This window comes from Astatotilapia calliptera, chromosome 7 (assembly GCF_900246225.1).
Source record: "Astatotilapia calliptera chromosome 7, fAstCal1.2, whole genome shotgun sequence".
Lineage (NCBI taxonomy): Eukaryota > Metazoa > Chordata > Actinopteri > Cichliformes > Cichlidae > Astatotilapia > Astatotilapia calliptera.
Window position 1 is genome coordinate 62,266,955 of NC_039308.1, and position 12,345 is coordinate 62,279,299.

Genomic DNA, 12,345 nt, shown 5'->3' on the forward strand with positions numbered 1-12,345 from the left:
TATTGTATAATGAATACATTGGAGTTTATAGCTTCCACTCACTTTTTTGTAATTTTTTTTTTTTTTTTTTTTACAAATGTATGCATCAGCTGTAAAGAACCCTTCCTTTGCTGCCCTTTAGATGAACAGGGAAGGCATCCATTCTTTCTGTTAACTACAAAATTAACTAGCAATGTCTTCTCATCGTCACACCCTATTTTGAGCCACTGCAAAGGATTACAATAGGAGCCAACTAAACACATAAAAATATAAGGTTGCTTTCAGGGGTTTTTTTTGCATTCAATTCATAATTTCAAGGCTACTGCTATAAAAATGCTCAGTTTTAATTAACACCTTAAAAATGTTTTTTACTTGTTGGAAAAATGACTTACATGCAAATGTGTGCATAGGCTTTCTTATCTTACAATACTTACAATACAACAACACTATATTTTGGTAAATATTTGTCATTTTAAACCTACTGCACCGAGTTAATTTTAGATACATTTATTTATGTGTTTAACTGATTTAACGGCGGAACTTTCTTGTGAACTAGAAGATTTTTGTGCAGCTTTAAGTTAGCATGTGGAGATGCCTAAAAGAGTCAAAGTTGTGTTAGCAGTATAATATGGTTGCTTCTATCATAGATGGAGTGTACCTATACCATCATGCTTGTCATTTAATGCAAAAAAGAAATGAATAAACATGTGAACATCGCTACTCCTCTAAAGTTGTACACATCCCACCATTTCTCCTTGAACACAAACTAACATCAGCTGTTTGTAGAGCGTAGGAAGAAAACAGCATGTTTGTGATTTCTCTTTCCCTTTCCATTCATCCTACGTTCAGGTAACTGAATCTATGTAATGCAAGTAATGACAGTGTGATGATTAAATTTAGTACAGTAACACATTACATTACTGAAAAATATAATGGGATTACAGCAATGCATGCATTACACGTAACCCAGAATTTGGGGCTTTTAAGTTTGAGTTCATATGAATTGGTTGGGTTCCTGGCACAGACCTTGCTTTTAAGTATAGTCCACAAATTTTCAATACATTTTATGTTGGGACGTCCAAGAGATTTATTGTCAGCCTGTGCAGCAATGTAAAACTCTCTTCAATGTGGACATTGATGTTGGGGTTCTTGCAGTTTCCAGTTCACGGCAGACTTGAGTATTGGTGGTTGCTGAGCTGTTCCTGAACATCCTAACCAACTTCTCATTTAAAGGTGGCAGTCTCTGTCTTCTCCCAGCCCTTGGCAGTGGTGACACACCCAAATAAGTTGTACTTACCGGTACATACAATTGTTTGAACTGATGAAGGCTCCAAGATAACTTCCCAACTTGTGCAAATCTCCCTCTCAGATCTTCCGTGAGTTCCTTTGACTTCCCCATTGTTCTGAGTTCACTTCAGTCCAGTGAGCGCTGTTAAACAAATCCTTTTGATGCTGGCAAACAGAAACTGCCAGTTGTTGTCAATTATGATCTCTACCAAGAAGTTAATGAGCCATGGCTTTGTGAAGTCATCACAACCACTTATTAAAATATTTACATTAACGTATGCATACATTTCAGCGCATGTGTATATTTTGACTCTTTGTGAAAGTCCACGTAGATCTTGTTTTGAAACCCCTTAAAGATGTATGCTGTGCAAAGATTTCACCACAAAACAGTATTTCCCTGAAGACCTCATCTCATCTAACCTCTTGACCGGTGATATATTAGCTACATGACAAGGTCATTGGCTTTTGGGTGCATTTGTAATGTAAAAATAAATAGATAAAATATTTATATGAATAAATAAAACACGGAAAAATGTTAACCCAAACACAAAAAATGCGAGGCTTCTCTGTCTTGGTTTTACTCGTCAAACGAGTTTTCTCTCTCCCGCCTCTGTGTGTCTCTACCGTTCCCAAACACACAGGAGACTGCTAGCAGGAAGTAGAAAAAAAGAAGACAGCAGCTGACAAAAATAAGGAAGTAAACGTTGTCGGTTTAGAGCAGGAGCTCCCTTTGTGCTGTAAAGTAAAAGTAGATAAGTCGACAGCTCAGCAGCAGAATTCAAAGTACGACGGCTGCGCTAAGGAAGTTAGCCGTCAAGCTAATTCTTCACAGACTCCACATTAACTCAGAACAAGCCCTGGAGAGAAAACACGAGGGAAGAGGAAGACAGACGAGTAAGTACACTCTGCAGACTGCTGCAAACTGCCCTGCAGGATGAGGGAGAAAATGTCTGTGTATTTGTGTGAGGAGGCACTGTGTGAATGTGAGTAAGAGACAGAGAACTGGCAGAGAGGGGCGGTGGAAGAGCGAAAGAGGGGGAGTTTTCTCTCCATTACAGCACTTTTTCTGTCGGTTGTTTGTGTCAGCAGTGGAGAGAGTACACAAACAGAGCCCAAGAGAGGAAGGCTTCGAGGAGAAAGAGAAAGGAGACAAAAAAGTGTGTACCAGCCAGGCATGCATCTGTGCTCTTTTCATTCTGTTCAGCTTCACTCCTGCAGAGTGGTCTGAAAGGGGGTGGTGGTGAGTGCACATAAAGACAAAAAAGAACAAGATATGAAAAGGTCAAGGCTTGACGACATAACCAGGAAGGTGAAGGAAGGAGAGCAGGGGAGTGTTTGGTCATGCTGAGGGCACAGGAATACACACTCAGCACTTTCTGTTTGTGAGTCAGTAAACAATGTGAGTGTGTTTGCACACAAAGGCAGTTCAGTGACTGCAGATGTGCTGTAATGTGGCACTCGATGGCATTTCGTCTAGATGCCTGACAACATCTGTTTCGGGAATATTAAATCAGAGGGGATTAGTCCTGAGAATCTTGGACTTTCCCTTGTGCAAAGATGAGATGTGTTTACAGAAGGTCACAGCTATTTATAACCCGTCTTCTTCTCACTGTTTCTCTCCTGTCAGACTTTGCTATCTGATACCTTGAATTTTTTCAGCCACCATGGAGCACAACGGAGAACCTGAGACAGGTTCTAATGAACTGAAACAAGAAGAGTTGCCGCAGATGGACGGTTCATGTGATGCGTGCGAGCCTGATGAGGCCCAGCCAGCGACACAAGTGTGCCCCATCTGCAGTTTTGCCTTCTGCCCCATCCATGCAGACAGACACGCCAGTAGCACGCATCATGTGCTATTGCCCTATAACCCCGAAGGCACCCAGGCTAATGGTCTTGGCACAAACAGGGACTCCAGAGTTGGAGGCGCAGCTGAGGATGAAGCTGTGGGAGAGATGGCAGCTGAAATGGGTGCAAATCGTGGGATGGCACCTCTTGGAGTGGCAGTAGTTAATGGGAATGAGAGGGTTGATCTTGAGGAAGGAGAAGGAGCCCATAACTCTCCACCTGTGGAAGCAGAGCTCGGCGAGGGAGCTGAGGGTGCAGAAGCAGGGCCAGAGGCTGGGGCTGCTGAAGACAATGGGAAGAGAAACACCGTGACAGTAGAGAGATTGCGTTGCAAGGAGCATGGCCAGGAGGGCTCCCTCTACTGTAAACCTGATGAAAAGATAATCTGTGTGGTGTGTGCTGTGCAAGGTGAGCACAAGGAACATGAGATCATAACTCTGCATGAAGCCTACGTTTGGCAGAAGGTGAGATGCACACTTATGTAAGGTTTATATATATATATAGTGTACCTAATCTTTATGGCATGCCCCCCAACAATATCTGCTATGAAACATACAGTGTCACATGTCTAGTTTGCATTTCTAATTTTGTATTAGTTAGTGTGCCAATCATTGTCTTCAAGTTAATTTGAGAGGGCTATGTGCTCTATTTTAAATATATGTCCCATGATAACCCACAGTTCTTCATCAATAAATTAATTCTTACAGACACTTTGATTCTTGTGAAAGCTGTGAAAGAGAAATGAAACATTAAAAATACACCCCGATGTCCCTTTTGGTTTGGTGCCAATTATGGCTTCACCCTTACTTCGTTTTCCCAGATGGCCTTTTCTCTTCAGGCATTTTAAATAGAGCCACTGAGTCACAAGTTGTTTAGTGAAGCACTGCATTTGGTCTAGTAAGTCATGTTAATCTGTTGGATTTATGGGGGGAAAAAAGGTCCATCAAATCTGGGTTCATTTATGCAGAGCTTGGTGTTTCTGATTATTATAGTTTCATTTCAGGTCAGATGTTCAGCACACTGATCACATTTGGGCTGTGCTATTGCACAGAGGACAAGGTGATATGATCAGAAACAAGGGCTTAGTTTTGAATTAATGTTATGAGCATAAGAGGTTTTTGTTTGTGAGCGGTGAAATAAACTGATTTAGAAAGTCTGAGCAGAAGCCTTATTTTAAAATGGTCATGCAAAGTCAGTGAAACTTAACTGTCTAGAACTGCAGTGTTGTCTTTGGTGGTACAAACAAAAGTAGAGCAACACACTTAACTGACTTACATTTACAGACACATATGGATTGATTACAGACAAAGAGGGTCAGACATACAGCCCAAGGCCACAGTGTTTAGTCTAAACACCCCTTAGCTTTAATCCTGCTTCCTGTGTTAATGTGCTCTTGTGGAGAAACTTTAACACCTTGTATATTGCATATCAAAATATGGAATATTGTAGTCTGTAGTCTCCTCAAAATGTTGTCATACTACCAGATGAGGTTTTTTTGGCACTGTCCTTGTGTAGAGTTATAAACTAAAATGTAAACTCAATGGTACTCTTTTGAATGAGTGCAAGATTAAGGTAAACAAATAATTAGCCTGCTGCATGTCTTGTTTGACTTGCACAAAAAGAATATCTGTGTTTGTGCTGTTTTTATAGTGGCCTACTGTGCTGTGTTTACCGCTTGTTTGTCTGTTGTATCTGCAGAGCAGGCAGGGTTATGACCTGCTGGGCTGTACACAACAGATGGCTGAGAAGATCAAGACCAAGTGGACCAACCCTGAGGTGAGTGCTAACTCCTGTGTACAGAAGCCTAACACTTGTTATACAGCAAAGAACCATTTTTAGAAAACCTCTCCCAAAAAAGGTGCACGCATCTGTTCTTAATTAATGAGCTCATACCGGCACCTATTTAAATGAAGTTTGAATATATTTGTGGTGATAAAAGGTGGTTTTAAATTCCATGCAAGGGGTGACAGGGCACCATTTGTATATTAATTTGGATTTTAGTGAGATTGTGCCATGTGTTTTGAGTTTGAATATGCAGATTATTTTTGAAGCTTACATTTAAGAGACAGCTGAACAATCAGTGTATTTAACATTAAGTGTCCAAGTGTTACAGAACATAGATATAAGAGGTTTGAGTTAGAGATCAAACAACAGTGTAGTTATACAAATAACCAGTTGCTTGAAGGTTTTTTACTTACTTGGGAGTGACTCCACAGTCAAGAAAATGATGGTCGATTTTAAGTCATATCCATGGACGTATTTAGGGCAAGCAGTGTCAGTCATCCTAACAAACTGAAGCTGCAGGCACTGGGCATTTCTATATTTTAAATGCAAATGCATATTTATGCTGGCACAGTTGGGATGTCACTGATATGAAGTCCTTGTATGCATTATTTCTTTGTCATGGCTTCTTTTAAAAGAAAAAAAAAAGATGAATAGCGATTTTTTTTTTTAAAAATCAACTAGGTTATATCTGTAGCAACAACTTGTTTGATTTTGTAGGTTCTGTAGCTACGATCGAACATTATTTGAAGCCCTAACAAGGAAAAAGACAAAAAGATATTAGTCTGTTACATCTTTTTGTGTGCAGTTATAAATATGATATAGACAGTGTAGTATCAGAAACGGCAGTCTAAAATAGAAGTAGATTATGTCATAAAGGGATTCAGCATTGTGTATATTCATTGTGCTGCTCCATGCACAGACCACAGATATTCCCTATTGTGTTAGGTTTCTGCAGATAGAAGTCAGCTTGAAGCGTGGCTTCATTGTGTGATTACTGAGTCATGACGTTTTTAGACTTCGGTTGATTTCACTTTTTTGACTCAGCACTTCTGTGCCAAGTCAGAGGTTGTATTTTTCAAAGTGACTGTGATCTAGGCATTGTCATGTAAAAAAAATAAAGAGTGCTGAATACTGAATGCCCCGTAGCTGTTGTTAAACCCTTTTTGAACTGGGTAAGCTGACAAAAAAAAAAATCAAGTGTTCAGTCTTCGACTCAGAATATGCATATGGTGTAAAATACAATGTTGCATTGCAATGAATTTTTATTATTTTATAATTCATAATTAAGGCAATAAGGGGGACGAATTATCCAATATAATAATGAAGATCGTATCTTTACAGGACTGTTGTGCTATTTCACTACTTTTGTTTACTTGTTAAATCCACTCAAATTCTATGCAGGGCTGGCTTTGTATACCAGCATCTTACTGTCGGTAGTGCCGTCTGCAAAGGCACCTGCTGGTGTAAGCATTGGGAGGCGGGATATGTGACATAGATTTGTTTCTTCTTCTCAGATTGTCTCAATCATCATGACACAGCTGTAACCTTACTTTACCATTTTCATCAAATCTTTTCCAGGTTGCCCTCCAAAAACAAACATGGTAACCTTTTTCTTAATGTCAGCCTAAACAAAAGCTATTCAAACTGAATTTTCATGACAAGTCAACCTTGAAAGCAGTTGCTGTATTTCCATTACAGATGCTATAGCGGGGGCATGTTCTGCCACTGAAAATAAAACCTGACCACATATGCCTAGGAGTTGTGCACTGAGAGGTGTGACAAACAAAGGCAGGATTGGGAATGTGCGTCCGCGGTCTCGGCTATTTACCATTTAAAGCTGCAGTACCTGTTCTCTCTCTCAACCACCTCTGCAGTCCTTGTTCTGCTGTATGCTCTGCTTTTATAACTGTGTCAGAACCCATCGGTGAGCCGTGGCACACGAGAGCATTGTTGAATACATGCAGAGATGTGACCCAAGCACAGTGGCGTAGTGTAACCGGTTAATTAGAGTGGCCTGTGAGAGAGAACACGTTTTCTGGCAGCCTACACCCCACCCAAGTTCATGTGTATTATCATAGTAAAATATCAGTGCCACCCCAAGGACTTCCTGAACATTTAGTCTGGGGTTGTTTCACTGTGGATTTGCAGTGTGCTTACTGAAAACCTCTTACCTGCTTGCTCACAGGGCACTGTGTTAGAGACTATTATGTGGTATGTCGGCATGTCCTCTCGGCTCTCTCAAATGTCAGCGTCGCTTATTATGCATGACAGGCAAGTCAGAATGACTACCTGTGCTGAGAAAAGTTGTGTGTGTGTGTGTGTGTGTGCACGTATAAAATAGAGGGTAAAGAAAAAGAGGAGCTGGAGGAGTTTAAATTGCATGGTATTGACATCTTAAAACACTTCAGAGAGAAAGAGGGTCTGAGTGGCTGTCTGTGTGTAGGTGAGAGGTGGATGAAAGATTTAACCCTTGGCTTGCATTTGCTTATTAATTCTAATCTGCTTATGTACTTTGCCACAGGCTTGGGGATTTTAATCTCTGAGCTCATATTGTAATTCTCCACAGGGGACTAGAATATAAGGGGGGAAAACAGTGATAAAGCTGCATACATATTAATAGAGGGCCAGAGGCGTAACATAATTTGAGGAGTAAAGATGGCCGTCTGTCAGTCAGCCAGTCACCTGAAGTTAACTATAGTAAGAGTGCAGGTGAGGCATGTTGGGGTTTCAAACCACAGCAGTACGTAGTCAGCATATTTACCTCGTCTCATGTTTTATTTACTTTTTACTTGTTTCTGCCAACCAGGATGCCGTCTAGGGCACATGCAGTCCACAGAGCCTCTCAGCTACAAAGAGAAGAGTCCATTAGCAGCACAGCAGTATCAGCCCAGTCACAACTGTGTATGTGTGTGCAGTGGCTACATCCATTTTCCCTGCCTCATAAAATCTACAAGAGCAGCAGACACATTAAAGGTGTCTTAGGAAGCTGAGGTTGAGGAATAGACAGGAGAGACATGAAAAGACTTGGCAGACTTGGTAGTGTTAGGTTTATTCACCCCTCTCTACCTTGTCCTATTCTTTCTCTTCCTACCTCCTTTTGCTCTTTAGAGCTGTCACTCCCATTTTATTTTGCCATTTTAATTGAATTTATCATGTATCATTCCCCAGAAAGTTTCTTGGCTGACATTCCTTTAGTCGAAAACAAATAAAAAGGTGTTGGAAATTGAAACTATGCTATTGTAAAACCATTTTATAACTTCCGCCACTTCCCTTTTTTCTTATTGTTTTATATGACTATAGCAGAGCTGTTTTTATTCAAATCAATTATCTGTCCCTTGCTTTGTTGTGTTAGAGGCTAAATTGGAAAATCTAGTTTCTGGGAGAGATAAAGGAGAGCGAGGGAGAGTAGTGTTCACTTGGAACAAGGCCACTGTTGCTAAGGGCAAGGACAGTTCAAATCCATTTAGTCCTAATGTTCTATTAATGCTTTTTAGGCCTTTTTAAAAAAGCATCACACCAAACAGAGCTGTGAATAGGCAGTAGAGTCTGCTGTGATTTGGAACAACAGAGAAACATATCTATCTGAACTCTGTCGCTTAAAATAAATCCCTAAAGCACAAACCTTTTTACCACTCCAAGGGCGACCGTGGCTCAAGAGTTGGGAGTTCGCCTTGTAATCGGAAGGTTGCCGGTTCGAGCCCCGGCTTGGACAGTCTCGGTCGTTGTGTCCTTGGGCAAGACACTTCACCCGTTGCCTACTGGTGGTGGTCAGAGGGCCCGGTGGCGCCAGTGTCCGGCAGCCTCGCCTCTGTCAGTGCGCCCCAGGGTGGCTGTGGCTACAATGTAGCTTGCCATCACCAGTGTGCGTGAATGGGTGGATGACTGGATATGTAAAGCGCTTTGGGGTCCTTAGGGACTAGTAAAGCGCTATATAAATACAGGCCATTTACCATTACAAAAAAAAATGAGATGATTATTTTTCATCCGTTAAAAACAGGGAAAGTTTGAACCTTTGTATCAGTCGGTTAATTTTAGATGTTTTGATCATTGTGCTGATAGACCGTAGCAGTCTTTTGAAACATTTGGAGTTAACTACACATTAAAACGGCATTTTATTTTTATTTTTTTTATGACGAATTTACTGAAGTTTCATTGTGGTTTAAAATGTTAAGATTAAAAACTCCTTTGTTATTAACACAGCTGCTGCTTTTATAATTCAGTCACTAATGGTGTAAAACATGGACGTAGCTTATGGGTCACAAAAATCAGCTAATGCGAAAGTGTTTTCAACTTACATTCTATTTATAGGCCACCAGATGGTGATAGCTGTAGTTCCAAAAAGACTTCGGATCTTTGGAAGTCTATGGAAAAACAGCTTTTTTTTCTCTCCCTCTAACTTTGTAAATCTTGGTAATTTTGTTTCAGAATTGAGGGTTATTCATGTAGGTTGCAATTTTACAATCAGTCCCTCTCCTTTTTTCATGTATTTATTTGTTTGTTTGATTTGGATTTTTTTCTAATATCGAGGGTTCAAAATGGCACTTAAGAAACAAATGAATGCTCACGCTGTATCTTTACTCCAACTAGTTCCCAGTAAGCAGTGGACTGTTGTCCCTCCTGAGGCCTCATTTTGTGGCTTTAGTTTGCAGCATTGGAAATGAAGATTAGCACGCATGAGTGCTTCTTCCTTCTTACTTTCCAATCGGGACAAATTCTCAGAGAAGCTTCATTGCTGAGTGAAAGGTCCAATGGCAGAGAGCTCTTGCTTCTCAACAAACAAAGAACTGATCCAGGATCACAGCCTCCATCTGCCTCAAAGGCCATGGGGCCTCACAGAGAACCAACAGAGATGGTTGAGAGAGAGGACGCCTAATTCCGTGTATTCATACCATAGCGTTGGCTATGGGAAGGTTTGTTCTTTATGGTTCCTCACTGTGGCAAAAAAGACTGTGTACAGTCCTTTTGTGTACAGGAATTTTCTCAGATTATTAGAATGTTTAAAATCGAAATTCTACAGTGAAAAACTTTCATCTGTCCATGTTTTTGCTCACATAGTTGTGAACCCCTGCCTATTTAGTCCTGAGGCACTCACTGTCTCAACTTTACTCTGTTGCATCTTTCCTGACATATTAAATATTTTGCCTTGTTAGAATTAACTTCAGTGTTTTTTTTTTTGTTTTTTTTTAAATAAAAAGTAATACAGCTTCTCAGTTTCAGCATTGGTGTGTTTCCTTGGTACTATTTTCTATAAACTTTAAATTATTTGAAAACTATTGCATTTTCTTTTTATTTACATTCCACAGAGCACACAGTTGTTTTGGAATTTTAGAATAAATGAACTCGGAGAGAGTCATGTAGTCAATGCTGGTCCTTTCTCTCCAGTAGTCTACAATGGGGGGCTTTGATACAAGTAGGTCTTGACAATGAATTAAACTTTGTTACTAGTCTAACCCAGTTGTAGTTTTTTGTTCTTTATCTGAGAGAAATACATTCATGGCATTGATTTTGGTGAAGATAAGAGAATGAGCAATGTGCATGTTTTTCTCTCCTCACACAAAGAAAGTAAATTAAAAGTGTTACTTCTTGCGCTTGGTTTAATGGGCAATTTGGAGAATCTGATTGCTTGTGCAGAAATGGCAAATACACGATAAAACTTTGGGCCCCAGGGGCCATGGCTCTGCCAACCTTAGTAAAGACTGATGATTCTTTGCTTCACTGGAGAGAGGGAGACTGAGGGGAAACAAGATTAAATAGATGGAAAGGAAGAGAGTGAAGTTCTGCTCAAGGGAAAACGGGAGACAGAGCAGCTGATGTTCATAGATTGAAGCAATTATATTCAGGAGCAGAGATCATGACAAGGGATTTTGGGTTATTTTACCTCATGACAGTATCTTCATTGGAGGTGGAGTTTTGTCTAGACAGAAGAACTGCAGGAACGAGTTTGTTTATTGAGGTGTTTTAACGTAATGAGTCATAGCTAAAGAGAGGCTCGTTGGGGAATGGGCAAAGGAATTAAAAAGGTATCTCAGTGAGCAGTTCTGCTGCCTTGAAAGCCAAACAGATGGCTTGCTGTGGTAGAAGGAGCCTCTGAGATCTCTATCTGCAGATGGGATGCATGGAGTTTGCCTTTGGGGAATCTAATATATGCTATCAATTAGTTAATGCATGACAGAGACCTGTAGGCTTGCTGGAATAATGTTCACATTTAAATGTATAAAGTCCCTATCTGACCCTCACATGCATTGCTTTTAATTGCTTTTCCCCCCGCATTCAGATTTTGAGTAGCTCATTGTGGTTTATTCTGGTTAATTTGTGGCGGCTGTATATCTCTGTTTTGTGGTGAGTTAAATTTGCCCTGTTTATTCGTTCTTTCTCATTGTTTCCTTCTTTGTCTCTTTGAACTCTTTCTACATATCTTAGATGTCTACTGAGGAACTTGAGGAGTATGTGAACAGTCAGTTCGAGGAGCTCCGCAAATTGGTGCTACTGGAAGAGAAGAGGACCCTTCACCTGGTAGACCTTAAAGAAGCATTCCTCACAGCATCTGCTGCTGAGAAAATCGCAGAGATCACTGTTGAGACTGAAAAGCTTCAGGAAGAAATGGCCAACATAACACACCAGCTATGCCTGCTGGAGCAGGCTGAGGCGCAGGCAATAGCTCCTGTAGTGGCAGTAGAGGCCCTTTTAGCAGGGCCTGGAGCAGCTCACAGAGTGCTGGTAAGAGTAGCATTCATAACATTTTCTTTTTATGAGGGATGTTTACCTTCTTAAACCTTTTAAATGCAGTGGGGAATATAATTGTTTCCTCTAAGTTGGTGCCTTTTAAACAAAATCTGATTTTTGTTAATTAATTAATTTAATTATTTTTATAGCTATTTTCTTTATGTTCTTAGACTTTTACGCTACCTATTTGTTTGACCAGTTAAGCAGGAACTATAGTGTTGCAGAGACTATATAAAAGCAGTCATTCCTGTTTTACTATAATGAAATCTGCCTGTGGGACACATCCCATCTTGATGCATTGTAATCCAAAGTCACCAGACGAGTCCACACAGTCTCAGACACTAACATCTACCTAGAGCGTTAAACTTACCGTCAAAATGTATGTCGTGAATTGAAGCATGCCAGCAGGCTCGCAGCCACAGAAACTATACCGTACCCAGTACACTGGAGCCTTTCCACTTGCATATTTAAACAAGCTTGTTTACTAACTAGACCTAAAAATGTCATTAACATACCAGTCTTAGAACATTAACCAAGTGCTCAAGAAATTTAATGAAAAGACAGTGTCTTACTTACATGTTTGATTGAACTTGGCACCCTAATTAGCAACATCACAGCACAAGGTCTGTTGAGAAGATTTTGAAAGAATGATTAACTCGTGTAACATGAGAACATGCTTGTAAAAGCAGTGCTATTGCTCTTATCTAAAAAAGGTTATAGGTAGTT

The 12,345-nt window shown here is 40.3% G+C and overlaps 1 protein-coding gene across 3 annotated transcripts in view; it reads left to right on the forward strand.

Annotated features, from left to right (window-relative positions):
- The first annotated feature begins 1,871 nt into the window (after positions 1-1,871).
- trim44 (tripartite motif containing 44) overlaps positions 1,872-12,345 on the forward strand; it is a 43,148-nt gene continuing 32,674 nt past the window's right edge. Inside the window, exons 1-4 of one of the 3 annotated variants that reach the window (XM_026176415.1) lie at positions 1,872-2,160; positions 2,894-3,575; positions 4,810-4,887; positions 11,317-11,613. In XM_026176415.1, the coding sequence (XP_026032200.1) occupies positions 2,931-3,575; positions 4,810-4,887; positions 11,317-11,613 (1,020 nt within the window). In that variant the 5' untranslated portion in view covers positions 1,872-2,160; positions 2,894-2,930. The remainder of the gene's footprint in view (positions 2,161-2,893; positions 3,576-4,809; positions 4,888-11,316; positions 11,614-12,345) is intronic. The other 2 variants (XM_026176413.1, XM_026176414.1) reach the window with 2 other exon arrangements.